Source organism: Lucilia sericata, unplaced genomic scaffold, assembly GCF_015586225.1.
Source record: "Lucilia sericata isolate MDLA Ls3-8-SP2 unplaced genomic scaffold, ASM1558622v1 Contig001084F_arrow, whole genome shotgun sequence".
In the NCBI taxonomy this organism is placed as follows: domain Eukaryota; kingdom Metazoa; phylum Arthropoda; class Insecta; order Diptera; family Calliphoridae; genus Lucilia; species Lucilia sericata.
In genome coordinates, this window is record NW_023995059.1 from 47762 (window position 1) to 69448 (window position 21687).

Consider the following 21687-nt stretch of genomic DNA (forward strand, 5'->3'; position numbering starts at 1 on the left):
TGAATGCCCTTGTTTTAAGGTAATTTTAACAGAATTAAAATTTATTCGAACATTATTTCGAAATTAGAAAATGGCATCAAAAATAACTAAAATTATATTTTTGTAATTAAACATAATTTTGAGATTATTTTTACAATTTCAAAAAATTTTCGAACATAACTATGAATTTTCGAACTTAATTTTGAATATTCGAACAAAGCTGCCATCAAGTTTTCTACATACTGCCAAATTTCAAATAATTCTTTCTACGTATTTAATGATTCTGAAATATTTTCGAACTTTATTTTGAATTTTCGAAAATTTTATTTTAAGTTTTTATTTTCGAAAAAATCTAAGTAAAAAGTACTAAAATCTATTCGATCTAATGTTCGAATTTGGAAAATTTAAGAAATTGGCATCAAAAAGAACTAAAATTATATTTTTGAGATTATTTTTACAGTTTCAAAAAATTTTCGAACATTACTTCGAATTTTCGAACTTAATTTTGAATATTCGAACATAGCTGCCAGTTTGTATGCCAAATTTCACACGATTCGATATACGGAATATGGTTTTAACGACATTAAACATTTTTCGAATATAAGTTTTTATGAGCCAGAGAGTAACGAATTTCTTAGAACATAACTTCGAATTTAATTTCGAATATTCGAACATAATATTGCCTTGTCATTAGTTGTACTCTCGATCGCCCAATTTCAGAAATAAATTTATCTGTGCGACGTTAGGTACGACGAATTTCGTCATACGCAATGATTGTGTTTCATTTTCATATACACAAATGTGTTCTATTTCTGACGTCGAATATTCATTCCGAAAAATTCGATCCAATACTTTAATTAAATTAAAATATAGAAAAATTAACTTAAATTTTTGAAATTTGTTTAGAAATGTTTTTTTTTTTAATTCTATTATGTTTCTAAAAACATTTTATTGAACATTTTATAATAAAATATCGAAATATTTCGAAAAAGGAAAATTTATTCAAAAATTAAAATTTGTTTCCAAGAAAAAGTTCTACAAATTTTAAACTTTTTATCAACATTTTTACTTTAAGTGTAGTTTCCTCGACTTAATGGACTGAACTAGACCTAAAACCCTTCCTTGTAATTAACTGCAGTTGTCCAACGCATTCGACGCAAAAGTATTGTATGTGTTTTACTTGGCGCTTTAGTTTATTTCGTTTGACGTTTATCAAAAAAACTGACAGTGCAAAGTGGTGGATGCAAATATAAAACACAAAAGGGAATGTTAGAAATACATTCCAACAACAGTCTTTCTGTGTTGGTATTTTCTTGTAAAAATTGTTGTCATTGATGTGGTTGTTGTTGTATAGTACACAAGTAGTCAAACAAAAAGTGAGTGACACAAAAGACAAAATCACCAAAAGAAAAGAAAAAAAGAACAAAAATAATAAGTGCTTTTTTGACGTAATGCCTGGCAAGTGGTTGTTAAAGTGACAAATTTGTAATAAAATTAAACAAAAACTAAGATAAAAAGTGCTAAATGTATAACAAATCTAAGAAATAATTAAAAAAACCTATAATATAATCAGCTGGAAATGTAAACAATAAATTAAATTTTAAACATAAAGTGCAAACTTAAACCGGAATAAAATTTTTTCCACAGAAAAAAGGGTTATAGTGGAAGGTTAAAATCGAAGAAAAAAACGTAGTGGAAGAAGAAAAAAATTGCAAAAAACCAAAATCCGGATAACAAAATAAGGAAAAACAAACACTCCCTCGCTTTTTAAGAGAATATTTTATTTAAGAAGTAAGAGAATTTGTAAGAAAGTATGAGAATTTTTTTTGTATACGAAAAACGCAAACTCTTGATAAATTGCGAAAGTAAAAGAAAAAACATTATACTCTTTTGCTACCCCCATGTACAACTGTGAAAAGTGTTGGGTTTTATTTTGAACGTAAAATAGTTTTGGCGTTTTTTTCTCGCCTTTTTCAAATACACTGAAAGAAATTGAAAATGGAACTCAAACTCGAGCCTGAATAATATTCAATTAATAATCACCCCTATCGCCAATTAACATTCCATGTGAAATATGTTCCTTCTTCACTTTTTTCGTTCACTAACTTTATTGTCGTGAAAAAAATTCCCCTGTTGTGAAATTTGTTGATGGAATTTGTAAACATTGAACAGCTATTGTGAATGAATTGTTAACAACAAGTTCACGATAACAATTTTCCCTTCGTGGGGAATGTAAATTTTCGAGGGAACAAAAGTTTCACTTCTTTTGGCGATAGTGGTGAATATAATTTCATATTTCAAAAAATCGAATAAAACCTAAATAAAGTCGAAAAGTTGATAATATTAAAAAGTCAGTCGATATTGAAAAATGAAATTTTAAATCTATAATCAGCCCTATTCTGCCTTTCGATTACATTTCCGCATTCTGTTACGGAACAGTCGAAAAAAAATATCCCAACAAAAAATAAAAAAAAAGAATCAAATCTATTTCAGTTCAATGCTTTACATTTGTATTCCATTGAGTTCCAAATCAAATTCTAGGTGGATAAAATTAAAAAAACTATCTTCTGAATTTATATAAATATTTTCGGTAGATCTCTTCCAATAGAAATCCATACTTTTACAACTTTTACAAATATTGGAATAAACTTTTATTTAATGTAAATTTTATATTCATTGGACTCACTTTTGTCCTGTTTATTTTGTGGCCTCCGGTGAGTTACTGTTTAGTGTTCTACACCTTTTTCAATTGAAAATGAGAACTTTTCATTTCAATTCAGAAAATATCAATTGAAATTGAGAATTTCCATTTGAAATTCAGAAGAGGACATTTGAAAATGGGATTTTTCAATTGAAATTTAGAAAAGAACAATTGAAAATGAGAATTTTCATTTTAAATTGAGAAAATATCAATTGAAATTGAGATTTTCCTTTTGAAAATCAGAAAAGAACAGTTGAAAATGAGATTTTTTATTTGAAATTCGGAAAACAACAATCGAAAATGAGATTATTCATTTTAAATTCAGAAAAATCCAATTGAAAACGAGATTTTCCATTTGAAATTCAGAAAATTCCAGTTGAAAATGAGATTTTTCATTTGAAATTCAGAAAAATGCAATTGAAAATGAGAAAAAGGGTAAATGAAGATGATAATATTACAATTAATTTTAACCAAAGAATATTTATTACAAGAGTATGCATCTCGACGTGCGGGTTGTCATGATTTACACGTATTCTTTATGTATCTCGACCCGCTATTGAAAATTTATGTTGTATGAGATGCACATTCTATGTTATTTGTTTTAACTTAAGTTTGAAAAACATCCATACATGTAGTTTTCTGAATTTCAAACGAAAAATCTCATTTTCAATTGGATTTTTCTAAATTTCAAATGAAAAATCTCATTTTCAATTGGAATTTTCTGAATATCAAATGGAAAATCTCATTTTCAACTAGAATTTTCTGAATTTGATATGAAAAATCTCATTTTCAATTGTAGTTTTCCGAATTTCAAATAGAAAATCTCATTTTCAAGTGTTCTTTTCTGAATTTCAAATGGAATATCTCAATTTCAATTGATATTTTCTGAATTATAAATGAAAATTCTCATTTTCAATTGTTCTTTTCTAAATTTCGTAATTTCAAATGAAAAATCTCATTTACAATTGAGTTTTTCTGAATTACTGTTGAAAATGGTATAGTCTGATAGACCGGAGGTGATGGGTTCGATTCCCACCTTAGGTACTGGTTAAGGATCCCAAGAAATACACCTAGGCCTCTTTTAATCCTTTAAACTTGGGTCTTAAATATAAAAATAAGGAACTCAAATAATGTCATAAAAAGTCGATAAGTCGAAAAAAGTCAATATTGAAAAATTATTGAAAACACTTTTTAATTGGAAATTTCTGAAGTACAATTGAAAATGTCTGAAATACAATTAGAAAGTTCTGAAATACATTTAGAAATGCTGCAGAAAAAGAAAAATATTGAAAAAGTAAGATTTTACAATTTCTAAAAATTACATTTATGACTAAAAGATCTCCAATCCAAAAAGTATTTTATAAATCGACTTTCGGTGAATTGACTTTTTGTCAAAAAAAAAAAAATGCGAAGTCTAAGTACTACATAAATATTTTGTCTTAACAGGGCCCAAAGCCATGTTGAAGAAACCTAATTTGGAGACATTGTAGCCATAAAAGTAATTTTTAAAAATTTTAAAATCTTGATTATTGTCAAATTTTATTTTTCTAGTTTTAAGCAAAATGTCTTAAAGTTTCTTTTAAATCTAAATTTGTACATTTTTGAGGCCATTTAAGGCTAACTAACCCACACAGTTTGCTTTATTGGGGATATATGCGAGAGTATTTTTTACACAAACTAAAAACGTCTCTTTTCTAGTTGATAATTCTATGACCAGAGCTCCCCAATTCAGTCGAGAGTAAGCCTTTACAACGAAAGCAACGTTGCTAAAAATAGTAAAAAAAATATTTGAAAAAAGCAAAAATATAACAAATATTCTAAATGCAAACGGGTGTAGTAAAATTATAAAAAAAATTGATTAATACAAAAAGATTCTAGGCAAAAAAAAATTACAATTTGCTCTACATTTTCCAGCAAAAATAAATGAAGTGTTGCAATTTTATAGTGATTGTAAAATTATTTTTGGAAAATTAGTTATTATCAATAAAATTAAACACCCACCGTTGTATTAAATTAATAATTAATAAAATTTATAAAAAAAACCGAACCTACGCGCGTGAATATATAGAAAAAAAAAATTATAGTATCCCTCCCCTTTTTCATTAAATAGCAACAGAAAAAAAGGAAAAAAATAACGTTTAATAAAAAAAAACGGCCGCCTGAAAAAGAAAATTGTTTTTTGCTTTAACTTTAACGAGTGAAGAAGCCTTCTTCTTTGCGCAGAAAATCGATTTTTTTACATTGATTAAAAAAAAAGGCACACCAACATACCACCACTAAGTTTTAGCTAAGGTTCGGTCATACACAGATATTTGTATCTGAAATAGAAAAAGAAAATAATATAAAAAAACGTGGAAATTTGTTGATTAATTTATAACAAAATAAGTAAAATATATAATTGTTGTTTTACAATAACTTAAAATATTAAAATTGCTAATAAATATTAAAAAAATAGTGTTAAAATATTTACTACACTTTTTATTATAGGCTAAAGAAGAAGGAAAAATTTAATTAAAAGAAAATTTAAATACTAATACAATACAACTCTGGGTGTTTGTTTAATATAAAAAAAATCTTAAAAAGAGAGAGAAAACAAAAAAAAAAGATAAAGAGCCCCCCTAAAAACAAACACATACACACTTAAAATTGACAAAATAAATTAAAGAAAAAAACAATTGGATTACAAACGGGTATATTATAAATAAAGTGCTTGTGTTTCTCTAGCTAACGGCCAAGGTTATTCAGTCCCTTTAACTTAAATTTAAAAAAAATATATAAAACAATAGTTTAAAATTATCAAGTAAATGTTAATAATTAAATCAATTTATCAACAAACTTATAATTTTATCTGCCATTCATACTCTTAACGTAATAATTGTTAGTAGAAAAAAAAATTGTATATCTTTTGCTAAAGAGCAAAAATGCTTTATGAATACAAAGAGAAAGAGAGCTTGCTAAAATTTTAACAAGAGCATTATAGTTGTTTCACAAAAGAGTTTAAGAGAAAGTGTTTTTTTTTTTTTTTGAAGAATAACCAAACAAAGCATAATAAATATAAAAAATACGCCAAAAATATAATAAAAAAATACATATATTTTATTCTATTTTAACAGAAATATTAACAAAAGCTACGTAATACATATAAATATAAAAAATATCTCAAGATAAAGTGAACAAATCAAATTCAAATAGAATTTAAAATAAAAAAAAAAAATAAATTTGTGTAAAAAGTGAGTCACGTTTTCAGCAAAATTTCTGCTGTTGGCTTTTGTATACTCCAAAACCAGTAGTAAAGAAGAAAAAAACAAAATACGGAAGAAGAAAAAAACACTGCTGGTACTACTTACTCGCTATACTTGTTTGCCCGGCTGTGTTCCAGTACCAGCAACAACACATACATCAACTACCACCTGCAAAATCCCCTCCCTCAACAAAGACGTAAAGAACGTTATCATCCTACAACAGTAAAGCGAAAAACAAAACTAAAATTTGTGTAAAAGTGGCATTGAAAAGTATATAAATCATCAGATAACAATAAAACAACAAAAAAAACTAATCTTAGCAATGTTGAATAACAAAAAACTAAATTAAAACTTAATAAAAAACGCAGACTAACACAACTGCTAAAAAAAAAATACATATTTTTCTTGAAAAAAAAACTATAAAAAACTAAACCCAAACTAAACTTCTACTTTAAAACAACACTAAACGTTTAAACTCCTTCAAACACCAACTCTCTAAAGCGAAAATCCAACCAGCAACATGACAAAAGACAGATTAGCCGCTTTACATGCAGCCCAATCGGATGATGAGGAGGCCGAAGAGGTGGCTGTTAATGTTGACACCACTCATGACTCCTATATGGATGATTTCTTTGCCCAGGTCGAAGAAATACGCAATATGATCGACAAGGTGCAAGAAAACGTTGAGGAGGTTAAGAAAAAACATTCGGCCATTCTATCTGCACCCCAATCGGATGAGAAAACCAAACAGGAGCTAGAAGATCTCATGGCCGATATTAAAAAGAATGCCAATCGTGTTAGAGGCAAACTAAAAGGCATCGAACAGAATATTGAACAGGAGGAGCAACAGAATAAATCATCGGCTGATTTGCGTATACGCAAAACTCAGCATTCGACACTGTCACGTAAATTTGTTGAGGTCATGACCGAATACAATCGTACACAAACCGATTATCGTGAGCGCTGCAAGGGAAGAATACAACGTCAATTGGAGATCACCGGTCGTGCTACGACAAACGAAGAATTAGAGGATATGTTGGAGCAGGGCAATCCGGCCGTCTTTACGCAGGGTATCATCATGGAAACGCAACAGGCTAAACAAACTTTAGCCGATATAGAGGCTCGTCACGCTGATATTATGAAATTGGAGACATCGATCAAGGAATTGCATGACATGTTCATGGATATGGCTATGTTGGTGGAGTCACAGGGTGAAATGATCGATCGCATTGAGTATCATGTGGAGCACGCTATGGACTATGTGCAGACTGCAACTCAGGATACAAAGAAAGCTTTGAAATATCAGAGTAAAGCCCGGCGAAAGAAGATTATGATTTTGATATGCTTGACTGTGTTGGGTATCATAGCTGCTTCATATGTTAGCAGTTATTTCATGTAAATGCCATGTTCTTTTTTCTTTTATTTTCTTTTCATTATTATTTTTTAATTATTATTATTTAAACATTTAGATGCGCTTAAGTTATTATATATTATGATTATTTTATTTTTTTTTATTATAAGTTTTTTTAATTACGTTTTTTTGTTTAATTTTTTAGTTTAGCCTAGTGATTATTTATATAAATTTTTTATATTTAAATTTAAACTTAATTAGGTTCTCCTTAATGAAAAAAAGTCATAAAAACAATTTAATATTAATAATAATTATAGAAAAACAGAAAACAAATGAAAGTAAGAAATTGTTTAAACAAAACAAAGAAATTATTCTTATATATTATATACCTTATATATATAAATATTTAACTTAAAAATATAAAAAACAAAAATAATTATTAATCATACTTCTTTAAAAAAAACCAACAAAATAATAATACAAAAAAAATGTAGAACAATTTCTTTAAACCACAAACAAAAAAAAAAATCTCTTTAAAATAATAAAAAATTAAATTAAATAATACAAAAAAAAACTATTAGCTACAAAATAATAACAAACCAAACTAAAGCTAAAATGTTATGCGAAATTTAAACAAAAAAACCAAAATAAGATTCTCAAGTTTAAGTTTAGTTTGTTAAACAGAAAAAAATTATATTACGAAAATCTTACTAAGAAAAACAAAATCAATTTCTTGCAAATTATTATTATTATTAAAAGTAAAAGATAAAAAAAAACTCTTATTAATATTTAAAACTACAGTAAATAGCAAAATTAACCTGCCATAAAAGGCCTTAAAATTAAAACCATTCTACAAATTCAAATGGCTTTTTCAGGCTAAAAAAAATTTATTAGGTTTTCTCGTCTAGATTTTTCTATATTAATTTAACATTTTTAAGGCCTTTTTCTTCTTCTATAGTTTTGATTTTTAACTAAATTTTCTTAGAAAAATTTAGTTAAACAAAATCTTTTCTTTTTAAACCATTTACTTAATTAGTTTTAAATGACTATTTGAAAAATTTTCAGCAAACTAGTTTTTTCAATTTGTGTTTTACATACATATATTTTTTTTATTACAATATTTATATAAATAATTGTTTTTTGTTTTCTTTTTTTTTACTCTTCTTCAAATCATAAATGTTTAATTTTTATTTTTAACATTTAAATATTTATATATAAAAAAAAACTAAAACAAACTTTTTCCTATTTATTGTTATAAAATAAAGTAGAATCTCTTGAAAACTTAAAACAAATGCATATTTTTAAAAACTTTGAATCTCTATATAAACCTAACCTAGACTCTCCTTTTATCTATTAGTCACCAGTTAAAATTATTTTGTTTCTTTTTTTTTTAGCAAGAACAGTATGTCAAATGTTTGTGATTAAAAAAATTTTGCTGATTTTTATAGCAGCCTCTTCTTGGTTTTAAATGTTTTAAACTAAAGAAAATTTTCAAAATATTTTAATAGTATTTTAATTTATTATGTTTTTCTAAAAAAAAACAACAAATCAATGTGACAGACATACTGTTTTTTATTTCAAATCTCAAAAACCAAACCATTTTTAAAAATGTTTTTAAAAATAAACTTGATAAGATAAATGTGTTCTCTGATTTCTGTAGATAATAACTCATAAACTGTTAGCAGTTTTCTAATGAAAATTTCTTAGAAATTAAAATATATTTTCTATAGAATATTCCCCATTACCTACAAGAAATTTGCTATAAAAACAATTTCTTATAAAACTAGTTTTTAGGTTTAAAACTAAAGTTAATTTCTAAACCACTCCATAACACTTTTTCTTAAAAAACTTGGTTTGGTTTTTGTTTTGTCTCAATCTTCCCTTGATCCCCCTTCCCACGCCCCCCCCCTTTCTATTACAAACTTAAAAGTTTTTTAAGAGCGCATTTACTTTTGTATTATAGTCAATTAATTAATAAAAAAACAAACATTTAAAAAAATGTAATTAATTTTGTTTGAAATCTTCTTTAAATCTATAATATAAATATTATAAAAAAACACACACTTTGCAATTTAGACAACTAAATATTTAATATTTATAAAAAAAAAAAACAAAAAACAAAATTAAATCACAAAAAAAAAAAAAAAAATTATTTAGTATGTATATTTATAAAAGTAAACAAAAAACAACAAAAGCAAATAAACACAAAATACAATAAAAACTAACTACTTAAACAAAATAACAACAACAACTATATAAATAAATATATTATTTAAATAAAAAAAAACTTACACACCTACAAAACATACAATCAAAGAATTTTTTTATTAAATCTCTTTTTTAAATTTTTTAAAAATTGTTTATTTTTTTTTTTAAATAATACTTCTTGTATATGTTTTTCTTAAATTTTAAACTATAGTGCAATTTTTTTAAAGAGTCTTGTTTATTAATATTATTCATTTTCTTTTACTTTAAGTATTTTTTAAAAAACAACTGTGCTAAGAAAAAACGTTGTTAAAAACGTTTTATTTTTTTTTATATTTATCTACTTATTTTTATAAATAACTGAAACAGTTGGTGACTTTTTAAAGGAAATTTTGTTAAAAGAATTTTAAAAGTTTAAAATTTTTAGAAAATTCTAAAATTTTTTTAAAAATTTCCTTAAAACTTACATTAATATATTAAGTTTTCTATAGAAACACTTCTTTAAAACTGAGACAAGTTTTATTTAGAAAAATTTTCAAATTTTAAAAAAAAAGTTTTCTATAGATTTTTTAAACTTTTTGAAAGAGAAATTTCTTTGCAAATAACATTTAAACATTTTATAACATTCAAAGGAATATTTATTTAAAATCGAGACTAGTTATCTTTAGAAAATTTTTCAAAATTTAAAAAAGTTTTCTATTGATTTTTAAAATTTTGAAAAATTTCTTATAGAAAAAGTCTTCCCAAGGACGAATGTTTTCGTATAGAAAATGTCTTCCCAAGGAAGACTTTTTTCTTATAAAAAAAGTCTTCCCAAGGAAGACTGTTTTCGTATAGAAAAAGTCTTCCCAAGGAAGACTGTTTTCGTATAGAAAAAGTCTTCCCAAGGAAGACTGTTTTCGTATAGAAAAAGTCTTCCCAAGGAAGACTGTTTTCGTATAGAAAAAGTCTTCACAAGGAAGACTGTTTTCGTATAGAAAAAGTCTTCACAAGGAAGACTGTTTTCGTATAGAAAAAGTCTTCACAAGGAAGACTGTTTTCGCATAGAAAAAGTCTTCCCAAGGAAGACTGTTTTCGTATAGAAAAAGTCTTCCTAAGAAAGACTGTTTTCGTATAGAAAGTCTTCCCAAGGAAGACTGTTTTCGAATAGAAAAAGTCTTCACAAAGAAGACTGTTTTCGTATAGAAAAATTCTTCCCAAGGAAGACTGTTTGTGGTTCTACCCACCACTAATTCAGCTTTTGTTGCGTCGAATGGTTTTGCGTTTGTCAGGTTAACTCTCTTTAAAGTTATTACATTCGCCCTTTCGTTGTTGACTACCCACGAGTGGCCTGGCAATCATATGATGTAAATCTTATCACTGGGAGAGTATTCAGTTAAAGCTTTCTTACAATCCAATACGATCTTAGATTTAATTCTATCACCTGATATCGCCCGGTAAATATATTAAAGGCTGTGGGCGGCATATTTGGTCTAATCCAATTTACACATTCTGTTATTGCTTGGACTTCTGCCTGGATGCTTGTGTTATGATTAAGTAAACGGTGGTATGTTTCCGATTCTGGGTCTTCAATAAAGAACCACAGGCCCACTTTTTCCCCCAATTTAGAGCCATACGTGTAACAACGGATTCCTACTGGTATTTGCTCTAGTTTTTCGCTTGACCAAGACATTCTATCTGGTATCAGCTTTTCAAAGTTTCCGACATATTATGTGTCTGGTATGCGATTAGGCACGTCCGATGATTGTGTATAAACTTCCAATGTTTTTAATAGATATTTTTACAAAATTAAAATTTCTATCCAACAAAAGGTCTCCACAATAATACAATTTTTCAGGATATAACTTTTCAGTAGCTGAGGCAAACTGTCTAAAAAAATTATTCTATAGAAAATTGCTTTGAGTCTAGAGAGAAATTTCTTTGAAAATAAAAACTGAACCAAGTTTTTGTAGAAAATCTTTTAAGAATCCTAAGGAAAAATTCTCCAAAGTTGAGACAAAGTTTTCTCGAGGAAATCTATTTAACACTAAAACAATTTTTCTGTAAAATTTTTCTCTAACAAAAATTGTCCAAAATATTCTATAGAAAATTTTTTTCAAACATAAGCAACTGGTTTTTGTAGAAAACTTTTAAGAATCCCTAAGAAAACATTCTCCAAAATTGTGGAAAGTTTTCTATGAAAATCTCTTCAACACTAAAACAAGTTTTCTATAGATTTTTTCATTATTCAAAATTAAAATTTTCCTCTAACAAAAAGTCTCCAAAGTTAACACAATGTTCCTAAAGAAAATTTCTCAATAACTGAAGCAAACTGTTTAAAGAAATTATTCTATAGAAAATTTTGTTGAAATGTATAAAAATATTTTTTTGATAAAACAAATTTTTCTGGACAAAATCTCAAAAAACCAAGAAACTAAAATCTAATTTTTACACAATCTTTCAGGTTTTTTATGCAAAATTTCTTAAAAATTCAGACAAGTTTTCTGAAGAAAATTTTTCAATAACTAAGACAAAGTGTTCAAATAAAAGATTCTATAAAAAATTACTTTGAAAGTAAGAAAAACATTTCTTTGAATATAAGACAAGTTTTCCTGTGACACTGAACCCAGAAACTGTAACTAAGAAACTAGCAAAAAATTCTGAATATATTTCTTTATTAAAAAAAAAAAATGTCACAAATTAAAGACAAAAGGTCAGTACAGAAATAGTATGCTAATTTAAATTTACAAAATTTATTTCAAAAAAGGTCAGTTGACAAAAACTTTGTTCATACTATAATCAATAATTTTTTTTCTTAATATTTTTCTGTTACTTGTCACTTACTGTCTCGGTTTAGGGTTTTATTATTTAATAACTTTTTATTAACATATTTTGCTTTATTTATTTTTTTGTTTCTTTTATAATCTTAAGTTAATTGTGCGTGATTAGATTGTGTGTTAAATTGTAGTTATCACATTTATTTATAACAAAAAAACCTATTAAATATAAACAAATACAACTAAAAAGATAAATTGAAAATAAAAAATATAAAATCTCAACTCGTAATGCTTCCTTTTGACAAGCATTAAAACATTTTTGCTAATATAAAACAAAAACAACAACAAAAAATTAAAAAAAAACAACAATTTAAATATAATAATAAAATTAATATTATTGTAAACTAGTTTTTAGTAGTTAATTTAAAATTCATAGAATTTTTGACTTTTTTTTTGAATTTTTTTATTTTTTTATTTTTTTTTAACTTTTTATTTATATTAATTCTATTTGTGAAAAAAATTTAAAAAAAAATTAAAAAATATACTCAAAATTTAATAGACAAAATGAAAATTAAAAATTTAATAAAAAACAACAACAACAACAAAAATATATATAATATACAACATTAATTCTTGATATTTCAATAAAGTTTTAAAACTGATGGTTTTTTTATTGTTAAAATAAAACTTATAAATTGGTTTCATTATTATTACTACTATTTCACTCCCTTTGGATAGTTTTGTATAAGTATAAAAATTTGGATATTTTTTTTTTTGGAAAATTTAACATCTTCTCATACAGGTAAAAAAAATAAACAAAATTTTATTATGTAATACACATTTATGTTTTTTTTTTAATTTTTGAATTTTGCTTTTATAATTCTTTCGTGTGTTTTTTTTTCTTTATTTATGTAAATTTTTATTATAATTTTACAAAATTCCATAGAAATCTATTTTATACAACTCTCACTTTTTTATGGTTAGTAGATATAAATACATATTTTGTTATAGCTTTATATTTTTATTGTTTTTTTTTTAAGTTCGTTCAACTTTTCTGTCATAAAATTATGTAATATTTTTCTTTGTATAAGCAGCATACATTTCAAGGGGTTTTTAAAATTATTAGATTTTTAGGTCGTATTTTGCATTTGAGGTTTTACACAATATTTTATACAGCTTTTTATGTTTTGTATAAAGTTTAAATTGAACTAATTCGATAACTACTTCCTGTCTGAAAGGTATTTTGTTTTAAACTTCAAATTATTATTTTCAAATGTTGGATAAAACAAGATTTAGTAATTTAGTTTTAAAAAGTTTTGCTTTAGAAATTTAAAAAAAAAAAAAAAAATTAAAAAACACTTCAAAAGATGGTTTCAGTTTCTAGCAGAAAATGTTTTATAGAAAATTTTGTCAAATTTGAGACCAGTTTTTTTTTAAACAGAATTTCTTATATATTGAGACCAGAATTAAGTTTAGAAAAAGTCTTTTTAGAAAATTTTCTATAGAAATTTTCTCCAAAATATACATAATTTTTCTATAGGAAGTTTCTCAAAAATTGAGAAAAGTTTTTAAAATTGAGATTTCTCAAAAATTGAGAAATGATTTCTACGGGAAATTTCTCCGAATTTTATAGAAAGTTTTTTAAAAATTGAGACAAGTTCTCTATAGAAAATTACTCAAAAATAGAAAATTACTTAAAAATTTAGATAATTTTTCTATAGGAAATTTTTCATAAATTGAGACATGTTTTCTAAAGAAAATTTTTTAAAATTGACACAAGTTTTCTAAAGTCTAAAGAAAATTTTTAAAAAATTGAGACAAGTTTTCTAGAGACAATTTAGATAAATTTTCAAAAGAAAATTTCTCAAAAATTCAGATAATTATTCTATAGGAAATTTTTCAAAAAGTTTTCTATATAAAATTTCTCAAAAATTAAGTTTTCTAAAGAAAATTACTCAAAAATTGAGACAAGTTCTTTATAGAAAATTCCTCAAAAATAGAGACAAGTTTTCTATAGAAAATTACTCAAAAATTGAGACAAGTTCTCTATAGAAAATTACTCAAAAATAGAGACAAGTTTTCTATAGAAAATTACTCAAAAATTGAGAAAAGTTCTCTAAAGAAAATTACTCAAAACTAGAGACAAGTTTTCTATAGAAAATTACGCAAACATTGAGAAAAATTTTCTATAGAAAATTTCTTATAAATTGAAAGCAATTTTTGATAGAAAAATTCTCATAAATTTAGAAGTTTTCTATAGAAATTTTCTCCCAAATAGAGAACAACTTTATATGGAAATTTCTCCCGAATTGAGTACAAAAAATATATCCCAAATTGTGTGAGCAATGTTGCGATAAAGGGAGAGCTATTTTCTATTGAAAATTTCTTATAAATTGAGAGCAATTTTCTATTAAAATTTTCTCATAAATTGAGAGCAACTTTCTAGTGAAAATTTCTCATAAATTGAGAGCAATTTTCTATAGAAAATTTCTCATAAAATGAAAACATTTTTCTATAGAAAATTTCTCATAAAATAAAAACATTTTTCTATAGAAAATTTATCATAAATTGGGAACAATTTTCTATAGAAATTTTCTCTAAATTGGGAACAATTTTCTATATGAAATTTATCATAAATTGAGAACAATTTTCTATATGAAATTCCTCATAAATTTAGAGCATATTTCTATTGAAAATGTCTCATAAATTGAGACATATTTTCTAGAGACAATTTAGATAAATTTTCTAAAGAAAATTTCTCGAAAATTCAGATAGGAAATTTTTCAAAAAGTTTTCTATATAAATTAAGACATGTTTTCTAAAGAAAATTTCTCAAGAATTGAGAGATGTTTTCTATGGAAAATGTCTCAAAAATTGACACAGGTTTTCTATAGAAAATTACTCAAAAATTGAGAAAAGTTCTCTATAGAAAATTACTCAAAAATAAAGACAAGTTTTCTATAGAAAATTACGCAAAAATTGAGAAAAAATTTCTATATTACAGATATAACGACAAAAATGTTTTCTAAAAGTTTAGCATAACAGCAGCAGCAATATTTAAAATCAAAATCAATTAATTTCAATTAGATTAGAAAATTCATAAAAGTTTTTGATCCATTCTATAATTTCCTTTATTAAAGAGAAGTTTATTAAACTAATTTCATAACCCCTAAACTCCATATTAGCTAACATCACATTAGATATTTCATTAATTAAACTTTTTCTTAATTTTAAAATTAATTTCAAATTAATATTCCTTTGTTTTATATTAACAATAAGCAACACCATAATTATTTAACAAAAAAATAACAAAAAATACTAATAATATAATAAGAAAAAATAAAAACTAACTACAAATTAACACACAATCTATATACTCTCGCTGTACTAAAACTAAACAATTTTCTTTAAGTGTATTTTATGTACTTAAGAATCTTATTATTTCATTTAATTTATGTATTATATTATATTATTAACACTTTACTTTCTTTGTATTATATCTAAAAATTTAATTAGTTTTATTTTTTTATACATATTTTATTTATCTCTTAACTAACTTTAATATAATTTTAATTAACACTCATTACAACATTAAAACAAATTTGCTCACTTTTGATTTGCTAAAAAAGCAGTTAAATGGTAGTCATTAAATTTTTAATGTTTTTTAAACATATTTTGTAAATATTTCCTGTTAATGTGGATGTTTTCTGGATTTATGATTAATTTGTAGAATTATTTTTTTCCCATAAATTACTTCAAACAAAAAATTTCACAGAATTTTATTTAAAACTCGAAAGACTTTTGTTGATCTTAGGATATTTCAGACATTTTTCTTAAAGAAAATTTCATAGAATTTGAAGACACTTTTCTAATAGAAAATTTCGAATAGTTTGAGAAAACTTATCATAAATTGAGAGCAATTTTCTATAGAAAATTTCTTATAAATTGAAAGCAAATTTTTATAGAAAATTTCTCATAAATTTAGAAGAGTTTTCTATAGAAATTTTCCCCAAATAGAGAACAACTTTCTATGGAAAATTTCTTCTAAATTGAGAGCAAGTTTCTATTTAAAATTTCTCATAAATTGAGAGCAATTTTCTATTGAAAATTTCTCATAAATTGAGAACAACTTTCTATGGAAAATTTCTTCCAAATTGAGATCAAATTTCTATTGAAAATTTCTCATAAATTAAGAGCAATTTCTATTGAAAATTTCTCATAAATTGAGAACAATTTTCTATAGAAAATTTCTCATAAATTTAAAACAATTTTGTATAGAAAATTTCTCATAAATTGGGAACAATTTTCTATATGAAATGTATCATAAATTGGGAACAATTTTTTTATATGAAATTTCTCACAAATTGAGAGCATTTTTCTATTGAAAATTTCTTATAATTTTAAATTTTCTATACAAAATTTCTCATTAATTGAGAGCAATTTTCTATTGAAAATGTCTCATAAATTAAGAGTAATTTTCTATTAAAAATGTCTCACAAATTGAGACCAATTTTCTATAGAAAATATCTCACAAATTGATTGCAATTTTCTATAGAAAATTTTCTCAAAATCTAAAACATTTGTCTTGTAGAATATTCCTTAGATTCCTCTAACAATCTGAGTCATTCTTCTTACAGAATGTCTGAATATCAGACATTTCTCAGAATTTCACTTGTTCTTCTTAAAGAAAACTTCTCAGAATCTTTGTCATAGAACATTTTTCTTATAGAAAAATCTCTCATAATCTGAGATATCCATATAGAAAATTTCCATAAACTGAGGCATTTTTCTTACAGAAAATGTTTCTATATATCTGACATTTCTCAGAATTTCACTAGTTTTTCTTAAAAAAAACTTCTCAGATTTTTTCTCATAGAAAATTTCTTAGAAACTGGAAAATGTTTTCTATACAAAAATCCTCACAAATTGAAAAAAGTTTTGTGTGAGAATAGTTTCTTCCACAAGAAGAAATTTCCACAAATTCGTTTCTAATAGAAAATTTCTTATTGAGAAATTCTTCTTATAGAAAAAATCTCTCATACAAATCTCTCTAATTCATATAGAAAATTTTCAGAATCTTAGACATTTCTCTTCACGGAATTCTTTAGAAAAATTCTCATAAACTAAGACATTCTTCTTACAGAAAATTTTTCTGAATACCAGACATTTCTCAGAATTTCACATGTTCTTCTTAAAGAAACTTCTCAGAAACTGGAACATGTTTTCCACAACAAAATTTCTCACAAATTGAAAAAAGTTTTGTGTGAGAGAAAAGTTTCTTACACAAAAAGAAATTTCCACAAATTTATTTCTAATAGAAAATATCTTATTGAGACATTCTTCTTATAGAAAACATCTCTTATAATCTGAGATATTCATATAGAAAATTTTCAGATTCTGAGACATTACTCTTCTCAGCATTCTTTTGAAAATTTTTCATGAATATCAGACATTTCTCAGAATTTCACTTGTTTTTTCTTAAAGAAAACTTCTCAGAATCTCTCTCATAGAAAGTGTTTTCTATACAAAATTTCTCACAAATTGAGAAAAGTTTTAAATGAAGAGCTTTTTTCCACAAGAAGAAATTTCCACAAATTTTTTTCTAAAAGAAAAATTCCTAAAAAAATGTTTCTTATAGAAAATTTCTCGGAAACTGGAACAGGTTTTCTATATAGAAATTCTCACAAATTCAAAAAAGGTTTAGGAGAATAGTTTCTTCCACAAGAATAAATTTCCACAAACTGAGATAAGTTTCTTGCAAACTAGCACAAGTTTTCTATAAACACAGTGAGAACATTTTTCTACAGCAAAGAAAGTTGAATTATTCTCAAGCACCCAAAGTTTGTAATCCTACTGTATACCACATCTCTATTGTATGTGACCCACTTATTTCCACATCGCTAATTTGGAATCTTTCTATTTGTTTTACAAAAAAACAAAAAAAAATCACTTAACTGCTTTTGTTGTTTTAAAAGAGAGGAGCATTGTTCACATTTAACAATTTTGTTTTTGTTAAAACCAGCTAATAATCCTTTTTTTCTTTTATCTCTTTTTTTTTCTTTTTTTTTGGTTTAAATTTCATTATATGGTTTATTTTTGACTTAAACTGCATGCTGTTTGTTGTGCTACCAATCTATATTTCATTGTTGAAAATAATAAAAAAAAAATATTTAAAAAAACGCTTTTGCTGCCAAAAAAAATTAAAAAAAAAAAACTATAAATGGAACATTAAACTTAAAATAGCATAAATTCAAAAAAATAGGAAGTTATAGCTAAAGGATTAATGTGGCCCCCCTAAAAGTATGCTTGAAAAATCCACCTACCAGCAAAAAAATCATCCTGTTGCTGCAGTCATCTTTTTAATTATTAAGCTTGTTTTTTTATAATTATAATTTATGTTCAATTAATTTAAAAGTATTGCACTTTTTTATGTATTTAATTGTATGTTTAATTAAATATTTATTGTGATTTCATTATTAGGTTTTCATGTTATTTTTTTTGTTAGTATAACTAACAATTTTGTACTTAAAGTGGCATTTATTTATTTATGTAAATGTTTTATTTAGTTTGTTTTTTATTTTTATTTTTAACACACAAAAAAAAATGCTTTAAATTATTGTTTTACTATAAATAACATTTATAAAGCATAATTATGTACCTTTCACAATCTGAAAACGTTAAGAAAATGAAAACAAATCAAGAAAACCAAAACCTGCTCGTTTTATTAACTAATAACATCTAAAACATAATAATTAAACGCAAACAACATGCTACAAGGAATGTGTTATTTTGGTCATAATCATTGCATTTTGTCCAAAACATTTCCAAGAAGCACATGATTTTTAAAAGGCACGATTTTTATTGACTGCTTCATAAGTACTTAACAAATAACCATATTAATGCAACAATTTTAACACCTACAACAACAACAACAACCAAATAACTCCACACTCTGATAACATTTTGCTAATTTTTCTCAACTGCAACATCTTTTTTTTTTCCCGGAAAGAATGCAGCCATAAAGAAATTTTTATTTACATCCAACCACTTTATTGCACATGACTGTTGAAAAACTTAATGCGCTCCCAACCAATAAAAACTACTTAACACACTCTCAAGCCACACACTTTTCTTTTCGCCTCGAAAAGTGTGGGAATTTTTCATCATAAATTTACTAAAACATCAGTGTCGCCACACAAATTTGACACACTTCATCATATGTACTTTGTTTTATAACAATAAATTCCAAAAAAAATCTAAAAACTGCTGCAAATGCAATGCGATTTTTAACGTTTAAAAGCTTAACCTTAGTTAACTGTAGTTTAATGGTTAAAGTAACACCAACAACAACAACAACATCGTTAAATACAACCACCACCAACATTATTATTAGCCAATCTTTCTACGGACATAACAACTTTTTGGAATAGTTACAAAAATTTCTCGTTTTGCAATTAAGTTTCATAGAGACAGACAGATAGATGTTCGACGTTTTCTCCATGGATTTATTAAAATTTAAGGTAAGTTTATTAAACTTTGAGAAAAAAAATATTTATCTTTATCTGATTTCATATGAATTGTGTGAATTTTTTCTTCTTAAACAAACCTTTGAAAACTAATTTTTGTGATTTTTTTATTAATTTAAATTTTTAATTAAAATTCAGTTTTTAAGTAAAATCTTCAAACGAAATTTTCTCACAAATTTATAGAGATTTTCTATAGAAAATGTCACGAAAACTGAGAGTAATTTTCTATACAAATTTTCTTACAAATTGAGAGATATTTTCTGTAGAAAATTTCTCCCTAATTGAGAACAATTTTCTATAGAAAATGTCTCCCAGATTGAGAGCAATTTTCTATAGAAAATGTCTCACAAATTGAAAACTGCTCTCAATTTTTGAGACATTTTATACATTTTTGTATAGAAAATGTATCCTAAAATGAGAGCAAATTTCTATAGAAAATATCACCCTAATTGAGAATAATTTTCTATAGAAAATGTCTTCCAAATTAAGAGCATAAATTGAGAGCAATTTTCTATAGAAAATGTCTTACAAATTGGGAACAGTTTTCTATAGAAAATGTATCCTAAATGGAGAGAAATTTTCTAAAGAAAATATCACCCAAATTGAGAGCATTTTCTATAGATAATGTCTCCTAAACTGAGCAATTTTCTATAGAAAATGTCTCACAAATTGAGAGCAATTTTCTGTAAAAAATGTCTTACAAATGGATATTAATTTTCTATAGAAAATGTCTCCCGAATTGAGAGCAATTTTCTCTAGAAAATGTCACCCAAGTTAAGAGCACAAATTGATAGCAATTTTCTATAGAAAATGTCTCCCAAATTGGGAAAAATTTTCTATAGAAAATGTCTCTTAAATTGAAAGCAATTTTCTATAAAAAAATTCTTACAAATTGCCAGCAATTTTCTAAAAGATATCACCTAAATTGAGAGCAATTTTCTATAAATATATCACCTAAATTGAGAGCAATTTTCTATAAAAAATTACTTACAAATTGAGAGCAATATTCTATAGAAAATGTCTTACAAATTGAGAGCAATTTTCTATAAATAATGTCTTACAAATTGAGAGCAATATTCTATAGAACATGTTTCACAAATTGAGAGCAATTTTCTACAGAAAATATCTCACAAATTGAGAGCAAATTTATATAGAAAATATTCTACAAATTGAGAGGAATTTTTTAAGAAAATTTCTCAGAAATAGACAGCAATTTCCCATATAAAATTTCTTATAAATTGAGAGCAATTTCCTATAGAAAGCTTTTTATAAATTAAAAGCAATTTTCTATAAAAAATTTCTGATAAATTGAAAGCAGTTTTTTAAAGAAATTTCTCATAAATCGAGATCAATTTTCTATAGAAAATTGATAAAATTAATTGACTTTGCAGAAAATGAAAATATTCATTAATCCAATGAAGTAATTCCTGGCTGATAGGAAAGTTTTTCTCTTAGTGTAGGTTTTAGGTCTGACATTATTTAATAACTTATTCTGAAAGCTTTTTTTATTTTTGCCATTTTGAAAAAAAAAAAACACATTATTAATTATTGCCAACTAATCACCTCTCATATAAGTAATGTAAAAACAATTTAAATAATTAAATAAAAAACAATTAATTACAATATAAATTTAAAGTATTGTATATTCATTGTAAAAAAACATTCATAATTTTAATAAAAACTCAGACTGGCAATAATGATGAATCACTAAACGACAAAACTCAAAATTTATAAAAAACCCGCACCAAATACAGACAGTCGTCGGGCATCATCTGTTATTTAGTGGGATGATGAAACGTAAACAATATTTGTTTGCTCATTTAATTTTTTTCTAAAAAAATATTAATAAACAATGTGTTTTTATAGAACTAAAAAAAATACATATTTCTCTGTTATTTCTATTATAGAATAATCAAAATTCAAAATG

The 21687-nt window shown here is 24.8% G+C and overlaps 1 protein-coding gene across 10 annotated transcripts; it reads left to right on the top strand.

Annotated features, from left to right (window-relative positions):
* The first annotated feature begins 1290 nt into the window (after positions 1 to 1290).
* On the top strand, positions 1291 to 19754 carry LOC119609915 (syntaxin-1A). 10 transcript variants are annotated; one of them, XM_037964947.1, is made up of 3 exons: positions 1291 to 1770; positions 5168 to 7317; positions 18478 to 19754. In XM_037964947.1, exons 2-3 carry the CDS (start codon positions 6443 to 6445, stop codon positions 18494 to 18496), a joined length of 894 nt encoding a protein of 297 aa, XP_037820875.1. In that variant the 5' UTR covers positions 1291 to 1770; positions 5168 to 6442; the 3' UTR covers positions 18497 to 19754. The 10 variants fall into 10 exon arrangements, with proteins under 10 accessions (XP_037820875.1, XP_037820877.1, XP_037820879.1 ...); XM_037964949.1 differs by having other exon boundaries at positions 5794 to 7317; XM_037964951.1 differs by having other exon boundaries at positions 1291 to 1560; positions 5794 to 7317.
* The last annotated feature ends 1933 nt before the right edge of the window (positions 19755 to 21687 follow it).

Excerpts from the sequence above, each read along its gene's own strand:
- LOC119609915 (XM_037964947.1), top strand. The coding sequence starts at position 6,443 with ATGACAAAAGACAGATTAGCCGCTTTACATGCAGCCCAATCGGATGAT.